Source organism: Saccopteryx leptura, chromosome 1 (genome assembly GCF_036850995.1).
Source record: "Saccopteryx leptura isolate mSacLep1 chromosome 1, mSacLep1_pri_phased_curated, whole genome shotgun sequence".
NCBI classification, from domain to species: Eukaryota; Metazoa; Chordata; class Mammalia; order Chiroptera; family Emballonuridae; genus Saccopteryx; species Saccopteryx leptura.
In genome coordinates, this window is record NC_089503.1 from 228,363,974 (window position 1) to 228,384,168 (window position 20,195).

At 41.7% G+C, this 20,195-nt stretch overlaps 2 protein-coding genes across 2 annotated transcripts in view; one reads left to right on the forward strand and one right to left on the reverse strand.

Annotated features, from left to right (window-relative positions):
* Positions 1–3,674: 3,674 nt before the first annotated feature.
* Positions 3,675–19,497, forward strand: PPID (peptidylprolyl isomerase D). The gene is made up of 10 exons (XM_066387425.1): positions 3,675–3,872; positions 5,165–5,305; positions 7,143–7,249; positions 9,225–9,413; positions 10,549–10,671; positions 10,815–10,921; positions 15,696–15,837; positions 18,289–18,375; positions 18,469–18,511; positions 19,230–19,497. The coding sequence occupies exons 1-10, from the start codon at positions 3,788–3,790 to the stop codon at positions 19,316–19,318; spliced, it is 1,113 nt and encodes a 370-aa protein (XP_066243522.1). The 5' UTR covers positions 3,675–3,787; the 3' UTR covers positions 19,319–19,497.
* ETFDH (electron transfer flavoprotein dehydrogenase) overlaps positions 19,310–20,195 on the reverse strand; it is a 35,369-nt gene continuing 34,483 nt past the window's right edge. Inside the window, exon 14 of the mRNA XM_066387414.1 lies at positions 19,310–19,883. The gene's annotated coding sequence lies outside the window, so the exon portion shown is untranslated. The remainder of the gene's footprint in view (positions 19,884–20,195) is intronic.

Sequence of the window (20,195 nt, forward strand, 5' to 3'; positions counted from 1 at the left end):
ACCATACATAGTCTTGGCCAATTTCTGGTACCCCACCTTTTTTCTCACTCAGGTTGGATCTAAATTTGATAATGACTAGTAGTATCGTGGCAAGTTTTTGGGTTGGAAGCCTCTGGTTCTTACTGTCATCTGTCTACAGAGATATCCAATGAGAAACTCAACATCCTAACTCAGTCATTAGTTCTCTCAGTCTTCTTCTGAGTTCAGAGTTCCCTTCTGCAAGCTCCCTTTCAGTGTGGAGGCTCTTTCCTCTTCCAGGGCACACTCAGGGGTATACAGGGATATCTCCCACTCTAAGTTAGTGCAGAGGGTATCTTTGGGAGTCTCTGTAGTTCACATCTACCTACTCACAACACAAATCCATAACCTGTCTCTGAGGCCTGCTCCTGGGCTGCTGCATTCAGGAATTCCAGAACAACTTCTTTCTGCTCTCAGATCTCACAAACCCATCTATGTAGGTTGGCTGGCTTCTCAGGAATGTAACCAAGGGATGTGGTTCACACTCCTTATATCCGGGACAGTGTCAATCTGCCCATCCGATGCTTCCCCTCCTACTCACCCCTCTACTATCTAACAAGCCCCAGCTCTCCAGCACAGGAGAGGAGATGGGTTTGTTTCAGCTTTATCTGCCACCGGAAAGCTAGGCTCTTGTAAAAAAGTTTTGTCTTAATCTCTTGTTATGCCAGGAGTCTTTTTTGCTCCTGCAAAGCCAAGCTTTTTGCAACACCAAAGCCCGGAAGAGACTCCTTTTTCTCCCCCTTTTATTGCTGTTAATTTTTTTTTTAAAGCAATAAGCACAGAATGCCTAGCTGCTTGTTAGAGTGGAGTGATAGGCAAAGAGATTGAGAGAATAATGGGTGGAGGAGGCAATCTGTTAATATTATCCCACCATACTTGGGAGGAAGAGACAAATAATAATAAAAATAGGGCTCTTAGAGTAAATATCCTTCCTCTACCCAGATGAAATGGGGTTCTTAGCCCTAAGAAATAGTGCATGATCTTGGCTCTGATTCTTGCTACATATTGGCAAGAAGACTTCAGAAGTCAGAACCCTTATTTTAAGTAAGCAGACTAACAACAGGGAAAGTTGTCTTCTGGGACTTTTCTTTTCTCTAGAAATCAGTTAGGGAGGGGTTTTGAAAGGTATGATTCTGTTTTTCTGGTTGGTTCTAGGAATATGACACTTTATATAAAGCTGTTACTTTACTGTGAAAAATCTAGACACAGTGAGAGTAACATTTAGTCTTTTACACCCAGAAACCTGTATTACAGGAAGAATCACAGCATAGTTTCTGAGAATGCAGAGGCATTCTCAAACCACTTTTCCAGTTTTAACTTTCATTTAAAAATATGTTGATATTAGAAATTGTTCTAATAAAGTATTAAGCTATTTATAATAAATTATTGCTTACACTTACTTAGTACTTATTATGTGTTGGGTACTAAAACATCTAAGTAATTCAGTTAATACTTATAAAAACCTTAAGCTACACATTCTATTCTAATTTACATATGCAAAAACTGAGGCCCAGAAGGCTAAGTTTAAAGTCAGAAGTTAGTATTTATTAGAGATTGAATTTTTTTAAATTAATTATTTATTTATTTTTTACAGAGACAGAGAGTGAGTCAGAGAGAGGGATAGACAGGGACAGACAGACAGACAGGAATGGAGAGAGATGAGAAGCATCAATCATTAGTTTTTCATTGCGCATTGCAACACCTTAGTTGTTCATTGATGGCCCTCTCATACATGCCTTGATCGCAGGCCTTCAGCAGACTGAGTAACCCCTTGCTGGAGCCAGCGACCTTGGGTTCAAGCTGGTGGGCTTTTGCTCAAACCAGATGAGCCCGCACTCAAGCTGGCGACCTTGGGGTCTTGAACCTGGGTCCTCTGCATCCCAGTCCGACGCTCTATCCACTGCGCCACCACCTGGTCAGGCTAGAGATTGAATTTAAAACACAGAAATCTGATGGTGGAGAAGTGTTTATGCTGCCTATTTGATTATAATGATGATATTCATCATGATAACAATGGTTAAGAGATTATGGCATAAAAGCGACAATTCTTTGAAAAATAACCTATTGGCTGATTTTAAGCTAGTAAATAGATCTAAAAATTTTATTGTGAATTTTTCATTTGATATTTGTGAGACAACGTGTAAGTTACCAGTACGCAGCCTGGAAATGAGACTGGATCAGAGAACAATTTGTTTTGACTCTTACTTATCAACAGACCCAGAGGTTGTGTGCTCAGTTGTCCTAAGGTCTTCAGGAAACCACAGGTAAGCACCATGGAATTGAAGAGCATCACCTCATAAGAAATTAACATTTTATATTAATTTTTTTTAAGAGAGAGAGAGACAGACAGACAGACAGGAAAGGATAGAGATGAAAAGCATCAACTCTAGTTGCGGCACTTGAGTTATTCATTTCATACGTGCCTTGGGTCAGTGGGGGGCGCCAGCCGATCAATGGCTGCCTGCTCAAACCAGCGACCTCAGGGTTTCAAACCTGGAACCTCTGAGTCCCAGGTCAACGCTCCATCCACTGGGCCACCTCTGGTCAGGCAACATTTTATACTAATTTTAATGTGCTGGGCTTTGAAATGATCTGCATGAACTGCCGATGAAGAATCTTTTCGAATTATACATAAAAGACACAAAGAAATGGTATTTCTTGTTAGCATTGTCTCATACACCTTCTCAAGGCCATTAGCATTCCATAATTCATTCAAAAATATTTATTGAGCACATGTTATGTGTCAGACACTGTTAGGAGTACTAGGGACAGGGCAATGAGAACAAAATTTTTGTCCTCGTGGAGTTTAATTTTAATGAGAGGAGAAAGATGAAATCAATAAATGAATAAACAGAGTATTACAATGTGCTAAGGCAAATACTACTTTTCTCCAAAATCAGGCTTTAAATAAGGGAAAAGTAGACTATAATAATGCAATTTAATCAGGAATCAAAACTGTTTTCTCTTCTGGACCGTCCGCTTCAGCTGTCTGGAGCTTTTAGCCTAATCTCGATCACGCTGTTAACGTGAAGTTCAAATTACAACAATAAGGGAACAAAAACGCGCAATTGCTGATTAGCTACCACCAAGCTGTGTCAAGCATTGTGCTAAGTGATTTACTTTTTTAATTCTTAAAACGACCCTCGGAGGTAAGCACTTTCACTCCCATTTTCCAGACAAGCAAACTGAGTTCCAGAAGCGCAAACACCAGTTAATGGCAGACCCGAAGCTGGAACAGGGATGACTACCTCCAAAGCTCTTCTACAGCACGGCGGCAGGAAAAGCGGTGAGACACACGGAAAAGAATTACAAGATCTGTGGTGGCGCAGTGGATAAAGCATCGACCTGGAAATGCTGGGGTTGCCGGTTCGAAACCCTGGGCTTGCCTGGTCGGGGCACATGTGGGAGTTGATGCTTCCAGCTCCTTCCCCACTTCTCTCTCTCTGTCTCTCCTCTCTCTCTGTCTCTCCCTCTCCTCTCTAAAATGAATAAAAAAAAAAAAAAAAAAAAAGAACTGACGCTGGCACGTCAGTGAGGAAAAAAAACCCCCAAAAAACCGGTGAGAACCAGACACGCGCCAGACCAAACTCGTGGAGCCGTCGCAGGCAGGCGGCGCCGGAAGTCGGGCTGCGGCTTCCGGACCTGAAAACCGGAAGTGGCTCATTAGCGCCGCCGCCAGGTGTTCGCCAAGAGACTTGCTCTTCGGCATCAGCTGCCAGGCGGCTAAGAGGTTCTCGGAATCCGCTTCCAAACGCGTCCGCATGTCAAAATGTCGCACCCGTGCCCCCAAACTAAGCCTTCCAACCCCAGTAATCCCCGAGTCTTCTTTGACGTGGACATCGGAGGCGAGCGAGGTGAGTGGAGTCTGATATTCGTATAATGAAACTCGAGGGGCTGGGTTTCCTGGGATTCCGGGGACTCCGGGGGTGGCGTTCGGCTCGGTTCGGGGGCGGCTCCGTGCAGCGGCGGCGGGGTGGGGTGGTGGCCGCCCAGGTTGGACCGCCGGAGCAAATCCAGGCGATCGGGGTTGGGTCGAGCGAGCGCCCTTGGAGAATGCCACCGATCGCGTGGAAGTTTCTGGAAATTTCTGGTTCGGGGATTGTGGCGGCCTTGAGGTTTGTCCTGATTTGTTCGCACCTTCCCGCCACCTTGCACCGTCAAATTGGAATGAAATAAGATTATTCTATGTTTGCAGTGAGACATTCAGGAAACCCATCGATGTGCGTCAGGGGGACTCCAGCCCCGCCATGCGTTGTGCCACGCGAGTTATGTCAGCAGTTGTCATGCTATTTATAAAATAAAGCGACTTTTGCTTGTTGCTTTTTTCCCCTATTATTGATTCTCAAGTCAGTGGTCCAGCCAGATTGACGACCATTTTCTCTAGTTGGGCATTGGGGGAAAGTGTTTGCGATGCAGCAGTGCGATGCCTAGGCTACACGTGAAGCCCAGGAACTCCTAAACTCTGAGGATTAGCATATTGCTTTGTAGCCCGATTGCGCGTGTTCTGGAACATGTTAGAATCGCTGGTCAAACAGTGTGTTTGAATGTTACGCAAAGGAACACATCAGGATTCAGGGACCCCCATAGATTGTGTGGATACACACACTTATATGTACATTCAGTTTCTTTTAAACTATTTTCAGGTGTATTTTTATCTGCCTTACGAGTTACCTAGAATGGGAGCTTTTCTCCATCCAGCCTTTGCTGTAGAAGCTGCAGCAGGCTGGTTCCACAGAGCACAAAGGTTACAGCTGAGTTTTAGGTATAACTCAGCCAATCTTACCACACGGAGAAGTATTAATTTTTTTTTTTTCCCTATTGGTTACTTGGTAATTGCAAATTCTGAGTACCTGTTGAAGAAATTACTCAGAATTTAAAAACCATTTGTACTTCATGGTATCCCTTTTATGGTGCTAATCTTCTGGCTACTGTACTGTAAGATGTAGAAGAATAATTGTTTCAGATTTATCTAGATGCTTGGCACTTAACATTAGGTAGGCTAAATTTGAATTCTAGAAAAATGACCAAAAAGAGCTTGGAATCTTCGTCACTGTAATTTTACCAACTGACCTTTTATCCTTTGCTTATTTGGTTGGTTGTGTTGCATACTGACACAATTTTTTTTCTTTTTTAATTTTTTTTTCAGCCGGTCGAATTGTCTTAGAATTGTTTGCAGATATTGTACCCAAAACTGCAGAAAATTTTCGTGCATTGTGCACAGGAGAAAAAGGCATTGGACCCACTACTGGGAAACCTCTCCATTACAAAGGATGCCCATTCCATCGAAGTATGTAAATTTTCTGAGACGGATTCTTTGTATAGATCAGCAATTTTCAACCTTTTCATCTTATGGCACCCATAAACTAATTACTAAAATTCTGTGGCACACCAAAAAATGTTATATTTTTGGCCAGTCTGACAAAAAATATAGGTATAGTTGCGATTCACATCAGACGGCTGTTGTGTTGGCTGTTGCTGTCATTTTTTATTTGACTGTAAGGGAAAAGAGGTCATTGCCGTGTTTTAAAAATTTTGGGGACACACTGGTTGAAAATTGCTGTTAGAATTAAATTCTGTCCTATAGGGAAAAAAACAGTGAGGCAAATATTAAAGACTAGTTAGTTTCCAAGAGGATGCTTTGAGGCCTGAGGCAATAGCTGAGTTTCATAGAGGTTGCGGAGTGAAAGGCAGAATTAATTATAGGAGGATAACAGGGTTTCTTTAAATAGAAATGGACTATCCCAGCTTCAATTTTATTAGATTGAGAAAAAAAGGAGTGGTCGTGATAAATAAGCAGACCTTGGATAGCTTGACTGCCTGGTGATAAAAAGGTTATACCTACTTTTTGGGCAGGATTTCTTGGGAAGGCTGCAGCCAATTTAAAGGTTCGGTGTCTTGGACACGTGGTGTGATTTGTGATTACAAGATGACATTTCACCCATCTTATCCAGGAACTCTTTTGTCTTCAGGATCTAGTCTAGTTATTGAGTAGTCAGGCACTCAATAAATATTTAATGAATAAACAAATAAGTGGAGCTATAATCATTTGAGTAGTTACATTAAAAAAAACTTGTTTTAAAAAATTAACATTGATTTAAAAATATTTAAATTGTTGATTTATGCTTAATATCAAAATCTGCTAATAAAGTATATGCAGAAAAGAGTTAACATTAGCAGGTCTGGGACTGCTATTCTTAGAAAGGTCCACTCACAAGGGTGGTGGTTGGCTGGAATCTGGGAACTTGGAACTTGAACCTTACCTGAAATTGGCAAGGTGGTTTACTTGTCTAGATTGTTATACAAATAATTTGATTTCCTCTTGGGAGCTTGGAAATTTGGTACCTGTTAGGCAGAGAGCGCCTGTATGATCATCCTTAATGAAAACCTTGGGTGCTGAGTCTCTAGTGGCCTTTCCTGGGCAGAAACATTGTTACACTTCCTTTGCTGGGGGAGGAGTGTGCTCTGTGCTCATGGGAGAGAAGATCACAAGGAAGCCAGTGGATTAGACTCTGCCTGTAACTTTTTTCTTTATCATCCAGCTGTGTATCCTTACTGTGTAGCTATAATACAACCAAATGCTTAGTCCTATGAGCCATTGGGAGTCTCTGAACATGATAAGGGTCTTTAGGAATTCTTAACACCAAGAGATGATTTTTGTTAAAATACTTCCATTGCATTATAACAAATCTGGGAGTAATTGGTCTTTATTTAGTGACTAATATGTGCCTAGCTAAGGACATAGTTACAAGGATAAAAGACAAAAGTTGCTTTACATACGGAATTAATTGCTGGAAGAGATAGATGATAATGACCTATGTTATAAAATGGAGATAGAGTTAAGCTACTGGGGGGAGAAAAATTAGGAGCTCTAACTTTGGGGTGCCAGTTTTACTACAGAGGTGCCATTTGAATGAATTTCCTGAGTGTTAGTGGGGGAGCAGTCAGTACAAGTAATTTGGACTTCGATTATGAAGTCTTTCAAAAGTAAAGTGATAGGGAAAGGCAGGAGAGTAACATTACCAGAAAGTTCTGTTTTAGGCAGTTGTCTTTATTATCACATATTCATTATTGAACATTTCTGAAGTCATATCTTGGTCTCTAATAGCAATTTTCCTTATTTGTAGTCATTAAGAAATTTATGATTCAGGGTGGAGACTTCTCAAATCAGAATGGGACAGGTGGAGAAAGTATTTATGGTGAAAAGTTTGAAGATGAAAATTTCTATTATAAGGTAAAGTAGATAAAATGCATGTTATGTTAATAAAGGGTGTTATGTGTGGACACTTTTTGGATTAAGACATTGATAAGTGTTTCAAGTGGGCTTAGATTCTTCTCTTTTTAAAAAGGTATCTTATTTGTAAATATGTCTTTGATATGGAAAATTTTCATGCAGTAATGATTTGGCAAAAATACTACAGTTATTTCAGTGTAATCCAAGTTGACATACTTCAGTAAAAATAATGGGTTTTTAAGCGTGGCCACCATATGGCAAACTTGTTTCCAGGAAGAATGTTCTCATAATCAGAAGGATGGTAACTTGTGCATCTTTATGCTTGAATTTGAAGAGCAACAAAACCATCGCTAATATCCAGGATGTCAGGGGATTTGCAAACTAGAGGATATGGTTAATGTCCAGGCTCCTAAAGGACAGTAGTGGTGCCTGTGCCTTCTTATCTTCATTGTCCCAAGATGTAATCGGGTTATATTGCATCATTCAAGTTATAAGAATGGACATGTAAGTACAAAAGTAAAGTGATGCCTTTGGAAATGAGGAATGTGAACCAGGTAATCAGGATAACTAGAAAATCTCATCGGTCTTTTAAGCAGTTATTTATTGACTGCAATTATGTGTGTTTAATACTGTCACTGGTACCGACTTATAAAAAAGGCCTTCATGACAAGGACTTTATAATCTTACTGGGAAGACAAGATTAAAACACATGGGACAACTGGGTAATATTATGCAAATAAATGCCAAAGTGATTAAAACTTTATGTATATACTATAGGAGCGAGGTATGGTTTATAATATGGTGGAAATTATTAGGAAGCATTGAGGAGGAGTGGATACATACAGTGGGCAAACGGGCCCTTGCAAGGTGGCTGAGATTTGGTTAGGTAGAAACGAAATAGGAGGGATGTGAGTGAGGGAAGACAAAGGTAGTAGGAGGCTGAGAAAATAAAATTAGTATTCTGTTTAATTTCATGGAAAAGCACCAAACTTTTGGAAAGGAAAATGGGAAGCTACCAGAAGGATGAAAACTAAGATTATGTGATGGTCATATTGATATAAAGAAAGGAGGCCTACTGAAAGGACATGTAGCTCTTGCCTTCTGCAGACTTGGTGACCTTGAGTTAGGTTTAGATTGGAGTAGGGGAAAAGGCATTTTAGGTGGGAAGACAAACATTAGAGTTACAATACTGGGCCCAACAAGGAATAAATGTAGAAAACCTGAGGATAAAGTGCAAAGATGAAACGGCTTCACAGAACCTTTGAATAGGTCAGGGCCAAGGAAGAAATTTGATTTCAGTATGTATGTGCACAGTAGTGATTCCCCTGAGATGAAAGCCATAAAGTTTGGATTCTTTTGAGATTACATAATTGAATGTTCTGTCACAACTGAATAACTTGTCACTGTTCCCAGTTTATTGATATGTAAAGAAAGTATCATAATGTAGGCCCATAAAAGTGGGAAGACTGTTTAGTGCTTCTCAGAAAAAAAGCATCCATCATAAAAAGTGGGCAAAGTGTAATTATTAGATTTCCTTAATCTAGCACCTGAAAGATGAGATAGAAGCATTTTCTTGATATGGGCAATTTACAAATACCTGCTTTCCCCACCCCACTGCTATTTCTGTTACTGTATTTGACTTCATAAGCTTTTCTTAAAGTGATTAAGCCCAGGTAGCTCAGAGCATCTTCCCAAAGCACAGAGGTTGCTGGTTTGATCCCTGGTCAGGGCACATACAGGAACAGATCCATGTTCCTGTCTCCCTCTCCCTCCGTCTCTCTAAAATCAATCATTTCTTTTTTAAAGTGATTAAGTAATGCTATACTTTGTGAATTAAAGATCGCAATTTATGCAAAGTAAAATTATACTTTGTTGTTTGATCTAAATGGTATTGCAGTCTACTATAGTTTTATGTGAATGGTCAGAAAAAGAACACACTGGTTGGTACCTCTAACCTTGCTTTTCTTCTCTACAGCATGACCAGGAGGGTTTATTGAGCATGGCCAATGCAGGCTGCAATACAAATGGTTCTCAGTTCTTTATCACAACAGTTCCAACTCCTCATTTGGATGGGAAACATGTGGTATTTGGCCAAGTAATTAAAGGAATGGGTGTGGCAAGAATTCTGGAAAATGTAGAAGTGAAAGGTGAAAAACCTGCCAAAGTAAGTGTATTCTCTTAGTTGCTATCTTAAAGAACTATAAGTAAAAAGGATCTGATGATTTTTATCTGGAAAATGTTAGGATGATTTTTGGTAAAGAAGCTTGAATCTGCCACTTTTTCTTTTAACTCGAAGGAAAAGATAGGGCAGTTAAGAAAAGATTTTATTATATCAACTTCAGTTTTGGTGATTTAAGTCTTCCTATAACTGCAAAAATTTGAGTGAGTCTGTATACTAGTCCAGCCTAGAGAGAGGACAGGAAATGAAGAATCCTGTCTAGATTCGGCCATTTAATTGGCTGTTTGGCCTTAATCTTAATTCAACTTTTCTTGGCCTGATTCCTCATCATACATAATTACTTAAGGGTTTAGACTACATTATATAACTGTTAAAGATCCTTGTGCTCTAAATCAGTGTTCCCCAACCTTTTTTGGGCCACGGACCGGTTTAATGTCAGAAAATATTTTCACGGACCAGCCTTTAGGGTGGGATGGATAAATGTATCACGTGACCAAGACAAGCGTCAAGAGTGAGTCTTAGGCGGATGTAACAGAGGGAATCTGGTCAATTTTAAAAAATAAAACATCATTCAGACTTAAATATAAATAAAACAGAAATAATGTAAGTTATTTTTTCTCTGCGGACCAGTACCAAATGGCCCATGGACTGGTACCGGTCCACGGCCCGGGGGTTGGGGACCACTGCTCTAAATGACTGAATCAAAATGCCATACTACTGCCTAACCCAATTGTTGGGTTGTGAGTGAGAATTGGAAAGTTAGATGCCTGCAGTATATGAAGGAGATAGTAGTAAATTGACAGCAATGCCCCACCTAAAGAAAATTATGTAGAGGATCATCAAGTTTTCAATTTATTTTGTATACACTTGAGATGCTGACTAGCAGTAAATAATTTTGTAAAACAGAAGCATTGTTCTATTACTTGAAATATTTATAGAGGGCATTCTTGTAATTTGAGCAGATAGATGAGCCTCCTCAAGTCAATCTGTCATTTTAGAAATGCCTTGGACTGTGTTACAAAAGACTTGCAGCTGGATAGCTTTTAAATCTAGAACATTTTCTTTTATATGTATCATTAATATGGTAGTGCACTTCTACAATTTAGGATTATCTTTACAGTTGTGCATTATTGCAGAATGTGGAGAGCTGAAGGAAGGGGACGATTGGGGAATATTCCCAAAAGATGGTTCTGGTGACAGTCACCCAGATTTCCCTGAGGATGCAGATGTAGATTTAAAAGACGTGAGTACTTGCACATTAGTCAAACTTTTATTACTTAAAATACTTAGTACTAAAATGTTGAGATTTTTATGTCAGTCTTAGTGATAGAACCTAGCATTAAACCACAACACTTACTAAAATACAACTCTTTGTATTTTGTACAGGTAGATAAAATATTATTAATAACAGAAGACTTAAAAAACATTGGAAATACTTTTTTCAAATCCCAGAACTGGGAGATGGCCATTAAAAAATATACAAAGGTTTTAAGGTAAAAAACTTTTAACACATTACTTTTAAGTGAAATTATAAGCTGAAATTCAAGAGTTCATTGTATTTTTTGCACATTATTTGCAGAGTGACCAGTTGTGTTGAAGTAGCTGCATTTCTTTTGTTGTCTATAGCTTAGTTTGAAAAGTTTCAAAATAAGGAAAAGTTGAAAGAAGTACATGAATGAATGCTCACATACCTTAACCTTACATTAACTAGTTAACTTTTTGCTATATTTGTTTTTGCATAATCTTTTTTTTTTCTTTTGTATTTTTCTGAAGCTGGAAATGGGGAGAGACAGTCAGACAGACTCCCGCATGGATCCACCCGGCACGCCCATCAGGGGGCGACACTGCCCACCAGGGGGTGATGCTCTGCCCCTCCGGGGCATCGCTCTATTGCGACCAGAGCCACTCTAGCGCCTGGGGCAGAGGCCAAGGAGCCATCCCCAGCGCCCGGGCCATCTTTGCTCCAATGGAGCCTTGGCTGCTGGAGGGGAAGAGAGAGACAGAGAGGAAGGAGAGGGGGAGGGGTGGAGAAGCAGATGGGCGCTTCTCCTGTGTGCCCTGACCGGGAATCGAACCCGGGACTTCTGCACGCCAGGCCGACGCTCTACCACTGAGCCAACCGGCCAGGGCCGCATATCATTTTTGAAAGGAAATTGCAGATACCATGACACTAAACACCTATAAATATTTTAGTGGTTATTTCCTAAGAAACAAGGACCTTCTTCTACATAACCTTACTAGCACTAAAACACCCCGAAGTAGTATTGACACAGTATTATCTAATATGTAATCCATATTCAAGTTTCCCAATTAAAAGAAATTATTTTCTCCAGAGTCTATTGTATCATTTGGTTTTATGTTTTTAGTTTCCTCTAATCTTTAATAGTCCTTATTCTACAAGCTTTTTTAGTTATTTGCACTTAGTGGAGTCTTAAGTAGGATGTCTTACTGCTTCAAGATCAGGCTAAGGATAAATATTTTGCAAGAGGACTTAAGTAGGTGATGTTGTATATTTTCCATATCGCATGTTGAAGACAAGTCATTTTGGCCTATTTTGAGTTTTGGCACTTAATTAGTGTCAGCCAGATATCTGTTATAAAAGTGCCTTTTCCCCTTTGTAAATAATAAGTACTCTGTGAGGTGATATGTGAAATTGTGCATATTCAGTTTCTGACATTTCATCCAGTGGTTTTACATCACTGATCATCCCTGCCTAAATCAGTTACTAAATTCATGATTGTGGAACTGCAATTTTCTAATTTTGTCACTTGTTCTGTAGTTATTATCTGGCATTCTAATGTTTGAAGGGACTCCTCTCTCTCACCTCCTTTTTAAAATTTTTATTATTATTATTTTTTTGTATTTTTCTGCGAGGCAGACTCCTGCATGCGCCCGACTGGGATCCACCCGGCACGTCCACCAGGAGGCGATGTTCTGCCCATCTGGGGCGTCACTCTGTTGCAACCAGAGCCATTCTAGCTCCTGAGGCAGAGGCCATAGAGCCATCCTCACGCCCGGGCAACTTTGCTCCAGTGGAGCCTTGGCTGCGGGAGGGGAAGAGAGAGAGAGAGAGAGAGGAAGGGGAGGGGAGGGGTGGAGAAGCAGATGGGCGCTTCTTCTGTGTGCCCTGGCCTAGAATCGAACCTGGGACTCCTGCACACCAGGCCGACGCTCTACCACTGAACAAACCGGCCAGGGCCTCTCACCCCCTTTTTTAGTATAGTATTACTGTAGACCTGTGGATTTTTTCAGTTCAGCCTTTCCTACTGTTACCATCATTCTTTTGAAGCCCAAAGGGTTCTGGGTTTTCCCAGTGGAAGCCCCTTTTCTACATCCTCTGACGTGTCCTCTTAGTCTGGACACGTCACTGATCACTGGGCTCACTTTCTGGCACAAGAAGTTCCTGGCTTATTTTGATGAGAGAGAGACAGGCAAAAACATCGATCTGTTCTTTATGTGCCTTGTCCTAGGATCGACCCAGCAACTTCGTATTTGGACAGCTCCCTAACCAACTGAGTTGTCTGGTCAGACAGTGTACTCCAGGCTTATTTCATGCTTGTTTCCAGATCTGGTATCAGTGATTTCTCCAAGGAACCATGAGTTTTTTCAATGGGCAATATATTTCAGTAAACAAATTCTGGGGACCAGGCATGCTCATTGTTTCTGAGCCCTTTTCGTTGGACAGAGCTAGGAACTGTATTACATGACAGCTCAAACCAACACTGCAGGGTTCTCCACCTTTCCCATTCCATTCCCTTCTCATACAATGAGAACCTTGCTTCTCAAAAGTACATAACAGAGACCTGGTTCTTAAAAATAGAATGCGTTATGGTAACTGTGCTTAACTATCTTCAGATTTGGGGTTTATTCTGTCTGACCTATGGTGGTGCAGTGGATAAAACATCGATCTGGAATGCTGAGGTCGCAGTTTTGAAACCTTGAGCTTGCCTGGTCAAGGCACATATGGGAGTTGATGCTTCCTGCTCTCCCCCTTCTCTCTCACTAAAATAAATTTTAAAAAGAGATTTGGGGCCCTGGCCGGTTGGCTCAGTGGTGGAGCATCAGCCTGGCGTGCGGGTGAACCGGGTTCGATTCCCGGCCAGGGCACATAGGAGAGGCGCCCATTTGCTTCTCCACCCCGCCCTCCTTCCTCTCTGTCTCTCTCTTCCCCTCCTGTGGCCGGGGCTTCGTTGGAGCGGGGATGGCCCGGGCGCTGGGGATGGCTCCTTGACCTCTGCCCCAGGTGCTGGAGTGGCTCTGGTCGCAGCGGAGCGTCGCCCCTGGTGGGCGTGCCGGGTGGATCCCAGTCGGGCGCATGTGGGAGTCTGTCTGACTGTCTCTCCCCGTTTCCAGCTTCAGAAAAATACAAAAAAAAAAAATTTTTTTAAAGAGATTTGGGGCCCTGGCTGGTTGGCTCAGTGGTAGAGTGTCAGCCTGGCGTGCAGGAGTCCCGGGTTCGATTTCCGGCGGCCAGGGCACACAGGAGAGGCGCCCATCTGCTTCTCCATCCCTCCCTCTCTCCTTCCTCTCTGTCTCTCTCTCCCCCTCCCGCAGCCAAGGCTCCATTGGAGCACAGTTGGCCCGGGCGCTGAGGATGGCTCTATGGCCTCTGCCTCAGGCGCTAGAATGGCTCTGGTTGCAACAGAGTGACTCCCCAGATGGGCAGAGCATCGCCTCCTGGTGGGCGTGCTGGGTGGATCCGGGTTAGGAGCATGTGGGAGTCTGTCCAACTGCCTCCCCGTTTCCAACTTCAGAAAAATACAAAAAAAAAAAAAAAAAAAAAAAAGATTTGGGCTTATTCTTTCTTTCTTTTTTTTTTAACAGAGACAGAGAGAGTCAGATAGAGGTATAGACAGGGACAGAGACAGGAACGGAGAGATGAGAAGCATCAGTCATCGGTTTTTCGTTGCAACAACTTACAGTGTGTCTATAAAGTCACGGTGCACTTTTGACCGGTCACAGGAAAGCAACAAAAGACGATAGAAATGTGAAATCTGCACCAAATAGAAGGAAAACTCTCCCAGTTTCATACCTATTCAGTGCAGTTTGATGTGGGCTCACACACAGATTTTTTAGGGCTCCTTAGGTAGCTATCCCGTATAGCCTCTACAGACTCGTCACTGACTGATGGCCTACCAGAACGGGGTTTCTCCACCAAACTGCCGGTTTCCTTCACCTGCTTATCCCACCGAGTAATGTTATTCCTATGTGGTGGCGCTTCATTATAAATGTGCTGATATTCATGTTGCACTTTGGTCACGGATTTGAATTTAGCAAGCCACAGAACACACTGAATTTTCCTCTGTACCGTCCACATCTCGACTGGCATGGCCGTGGGCTGCTCCGCTGTATACACGGTGTTATGTCATCATCTGCGCACTCGCACATGCTGCCACATCATCCTACAGAAACTGGGAGGGTTTTCCTTTAATTTGGTGCAGATTTCACATTTCTATCGTCTTTTGTTGCTTTCCTGTGACCGGTCAAAAGTGCACCAGGACTTTACAGACACACTGTAGTTGTTCACTGATTGCTTTCTCATACGTGCCTTGACCGTGGGCCTTCAGCAGATCGAGTAACCCCTTGCTCGAGCCAGCGACCTTGGGTCCAAGCTGGTGAGCTTTTGCTCAAACCAGATGAAGCCGCGTTCAAGCTGGCGACCTCAGAGTCTCGAACCTGGGTCCTCCGCATCCCAGTCTAATGCTCTACCCACTGTGCCACCGCCTGGTCAGGCTTGGGGCTTATTCTTAATTGGCCTGTTTGAACACTTGAGGGAAAAGTTAGAACAAATTAGAAAGTAGTATTGAATGAAAAGTATGTGAATATTAAGAATATTAATATAGCTTGACCTGGCGGTGGCGTAGTGGATAGAGTGTCAGACTGGGATGCGGAGGACCCAGGTTCGAGACCTCGAGGTCGCCAGCTTGAGCACAGGCTCATCTGGTTTGAGCAAAGCTCACCAGCTTGGATTCAAGGTCACTGGCTCGAGCAAGGGTTTACTCAGTCTGCTGAAGGCCCACGGTCAAGGCACATATGAGAAACAATCAATGAACAACTAAAGTGTTGCAACGAAAAATTAATTGATGCTTCTCATCTCTCTCTGTTCCTGTCAGTCTGTCCCTATCTATCCCTCTCTCTGTCTCTGTTAAAAAAAAATTAATATAGCATTTGATGACTTATATCAGAAATAACATTTTTGGCACAGTTGAAGAAGCAGAGTAAGTCTTGTCTAGGCTTACATGCTACTTTTATTACTGTGTTCTCTAGATACGTGGAAGGTTCAAAGGCTGTTACTGAAGAGGCAGACAGGTTGAAGCTGCAGCCTGTAGCTTTAAGCTGCATGCTGAACATTGGTGCTTGTCAGCTGAAGATGTCAAACTGGCAGGGAGCAATTGACAGTTGTTTGGAGGTAAGTGTTTGATGTTGAATGTTTGGCAGGGTTGCATTATGACTAATGAACCTGAGTGAAAACAGTTTTAAATACGTTAATATATCATTGCATAAGACCTAGTGAGACTCGATAAAACATGTCATTTTATCTCTAAATATTTTGGACCTTCAGGTTTCCTCTCAAACCATTTACTTAGCTTATGTTACTTAATGTCTATGAAGATATACTTTTTTCCTTAAAGCACATGTACTAGCTTACTTATTCAGTTAACATACTGAACACCTGTTATTTGCTAGGCATTGGGAGGCAAAGCTGGGAATGACTAAGAATGAGGGTTGTGGAGCCAGTCAGACAGGGTCTTTTTTAAATTAGACCTCTGTCGCTTACTTTGTGATCTTGAGTAAGTTCCTAATGTTAGAGAATCTGAATTTATGTGTTACATGGAATAATACCTGCCTCATGGGATTGTAACAAGGATTATATAACATATGCAAAGCATTTAGTGTTGGGCACATGGTAAGTACCTCGCAGAGACTAGGTATCATTAAAAGACAAGCCCAGCCCTGGCCGGTTGGCTCAGTGGTAGAGCGTCAGCCTGGCATGCAGGAGTCCCGGGTTCGATTCCCGGCCAGGGCACAGGAGAAGCGCCCATCTGCTTCTCCACCCCTCCCCCTCTCCTTCCTCTCTCTCTCTTCCCCTCCCGCAGCCAAGGCTCCATTGGAGAAAAGTTGGCCCAGGCACTGAGGATGGCTCTATGGCCTCTACCTCAGGAGCTAGAATGGCTCTGGTTGTAGCAGAGCATCGCCCCCTGGTGGGCATACCAGGTGGATCCCGGTCAGGTGCATGTGGGAGTCTGACTGCCTCCCCGTTTCCAACTTCAGAAAAATACAAAAAAAAAAAAAAAAAAGACAAGCCCCCATACACTCTAGGAGCTTTTTATTTGGCTCGTTAATCCAGGGAGACTATCGGTAAAGGCGATAGCATTACTTTCTTTAAAGAAAGCAATTCTGACTCCCTATATATAGTTGAAAAAATTTCCAAACTAAAGCATGTATTTTAGAAAGACCCCTTCAGTAATTTTTAACATAGATTGCACATTGAGCTATGAACACAGAGCAGCTATCCTCAGAACAAGTAGAAATAAAATGAGATGCTAATTTGGTAGGGTAGGTGGTAGAGAGATTAGAATATATTTAGAAGGGAGCACACAACAGAGGGGAAATATTAAGAGGAAAAGATGTACCAGTCTCTGATCTCTTTTTGACCTTTTTTTTTTTTTAAAGATTTTATTCATTTTAGAGAAGGGGGGAGAGAGAGGAGGGGGAGGAGCAGGAAGCATCAACTCCCATATGTGCCTTGACTGGGCAAGCCCAGGGTTTCACACTGGTGACCTCAGCATTCCAGGTCAACGCTTTATCCACTGTGCCACCACAGGTCAGGCTCTTTTTGACCTTTGTGAGGCAGATAATATACCCTTTTTAGTAATATCTGATATTGACCTTTAAAAATGTTAAGTAAATATATTTTTAAAACATTTGTTTCAGAAGTTATTCATCATCCTAAAAAAAATCCTAGATTTCAGATAAAGAATGTATACAAGTTTTTATTCAAAGTAGGATTAAAAAAAAAAAAAAATCAGGGCCGAATCAGGAAATAGAAACCACGCAATAATTTTTAAAAAAATTTTTTAAAAATTATTTATTCATTTTAGAGAGGAAGACAGAGAGAGAGAGAGAGAGAGAGGAGAGAGAGAGAGAAAGGGGGGAGGAGCTGGAAGCATCAACTCCCATATGTGCCTTGACCAGGCAAGCCCAGGGTTTCTAACCAGCAACCTCAGCATTTCCAGGTTGACGCTTTATCCACTGCGCCACCACAGGTCAGGCCCCACACAATAATTTGAGCAGAGAAAGTTTAAAATAAAATGTTAGAGGGGGCTGGAATAATAAGGGATTGGTTGGTTAGTAAAGAAAATTCTAAAGTTACAGGAATAGCAGATATATTTATTTACATTAGGTAAAATACAGGAGCAGCTGTTTCCCCTAGGCTGCAGTGGACCCCCCTAGGAAGAGGCGCCTCTCAAGGCCCTCTGCTGAGATCCAGACCTCATCAGAGAGGGGATGGATGGCTGTGGCTCACTGGCTGGCAGAGGCGTTCATTGGGCACCATACTGGGGAGACTCACTGCAGTGTCTGGGAATCTGGCCTTTGGGAGTTGTGTGCTACTGACCGAGCTCTGCAGGCACCTAATGAGATGAGCACACTGGAACTGGAAGGGAACCAGGTTTCTCTCCCATGTCCATTTAGCGCCCTCTGCTGACAAAATTTCATATTGTGCCAGCTGACTTAGAAGAGTCTAGTTGCATTTTCACAGCACAGTGATTTAGAGCTGACAGGCTATAAATGAAATCTAGCATATATATTTAACACTTAATATTTATGTAAAAATGTTAATTTGATAATTTTTCTGTAGGCTCTTGAAACAGACCCATCAAATACTAAAGCACTATACCGTAGAGCTCAAGGGTGGCAAGGATTAAAAGAATATGAACAAGCACTGGTAAAACTTTGTTCTAAATTTCAATTTTTAAAAATAGCCACCTTCATAAATCATACCTCTAATATTTAAAAAAAAATTTTATTCTAATTAAAGGCTGATCTTAAGAAAGCTCAGGAGATAGCACCAGAAGATAAAGGTAAGTCGGCAGTATTTGTCCGTTAGGAATTTATCAGAATTAAACATTATACCCTTTGCCACTTAGATGTTTATTTGTTCAATAGGTGTTACAGAACGCCTGCCATTGGGCCAGGTGCTGGTCATACTGCAGTGAACAAGTCCGGGTCCCTGCCTCGGGGACCTTACACCCAAGCCCCTCCCCAGAATACCAGTTCTCACATGTCTTAATACTAGTTGTTCTACTGTATCATTTGAGATCTGTCCTGTTAGTTTAATTCCAGTAGGAGTGCAGTAGTAAAAGAGTACTATAGTGAACTTAATGTTTAGGACATTTCTAAAGCTGAATGTATGTGGCCATAACCTAACTCTTCTAGCTAACAGATTTGTGTTTTAGGAAAGCTTTGGGAAGTGGTGACAAAAATAAGTTTCTCAAATATACCAACTGCTAATAGGGATACTGATCTAGATATTAAAGTATCTTTGGTTTCTTTATAACTGAAGTAAAACTTAACTGCCCTCTCTAATGGAGAAGGCAGACCTGTATAATTCATTTTGAGTGCTCACAATAGACAGTCTTCTAAAATGATCGTCATGATTTTTGTATTTGATTGCTTTCTCAGTGTAAATAATCTGAATAGGGCAGGACAGGTTTTATCAAGGGGGAGTTATATTAAAACTTGGTCAACCTAATTTTTTGATGTTTGAAAAATAACTCATATTATAAATTTATTTTGCAGCTATCCAGGCAGAATTGCTGAAAGTCAAACAAAAGATAAAGGCACAGAAAGATAAAGAGAAGGCAGCGTATGCGAAAATGTTTGCTTAAAAATGAATTCATTTCTGCTAAAATATTACACACTGATGTGTAAAGGCAATAGAAAATGTAAAGGTTTGTTGTCTATTACATATCCCTTATGTGTTTCCTCTGAGACTGTAGTTCCCCCATTGTTTACAGTTTAGGAGTACTGGGCTCTGTTCACTCTTTAAAAAAAGTGCTACAAATTACAGGAAGTTGATTTTTTTTTTCATGGCTGTCCGCATTATTCACAAATAATAATGGTGTTCAACCTATTATTTATTTATATCAACTGAGGCAGGGAGGCGGAGAGACAAACTCCCACCTGCTCCGGCCCAGGATCCACTGGCAATCGCTGTCTGGGGCTGCTGCTCTGGTGCTCGGCAGCTGAGCTGTTTTAGCACCTGAGGCAAGACCATGGAGCCATCCTCAGTGCCTGGGGCCAGCTTTCTTACTCAAGCCATAGCTGTGGGAGAGGGAAAGGTGGGGAAGCAGATGTTTGCTTCTCCTGTGTGCCCTGACCGGGAACTGAACCTGAGACTTCCACACACTGGGCCGATGCTCTATTTCTGAGCCAACCGGCCAGGGCTTCAACCTATTTTCAAAGTAAGGACACATCTTGTTGAATAAACAGATGAAAGCTCAAGTTTACATTACTTCCCTCAATTCTTTGATGTAGCTCTTTATAAACTGGTTTGTGCTAGTGTTTGATACTTACAGATAATACAGATATTCATGTTCAGGGGGTCAGCAAACTTCCTCCAAAGGGTCAGATAGTAAAGTTTTAGGACCACTGTATTCTGTCTTAACTGCTCATTTCTGCAGTTGTGGCCATAGACAATTACATAAACCAGTGGGCTTGAACGGCATGGCTGTGTTTCAGTAAAACCAGAAAAGGGGTGAGCCA

What these genes read in the sequence shown, in the direction of transcription:
- PPID (XM_066387425.1), top strand. Translation starts at nt 3,788, where the DNA reads ATGTCGCACCCGTGCCCCCAAACTAAGCCTTCCAACCCCAGTAATCCC. An exon ending in ATGAAAATTTCTATTATAAG is followed by an intron (nt 7,250 to 9,224) that starts GTAAAGTAGATA and finishes TCTTCTCTACAG; the next exon opens with CATGACCAGGAGGGTTTATT. An exon ending in AAATATACAAAGGTTTTAAG is followed by an intron (nt 10,922 to 15,695) that starts GTAAAAAACTTT and finishes TGTGTTCTCTAG; the next exon opens with ATACGTGGAAGGTTCAAAGG.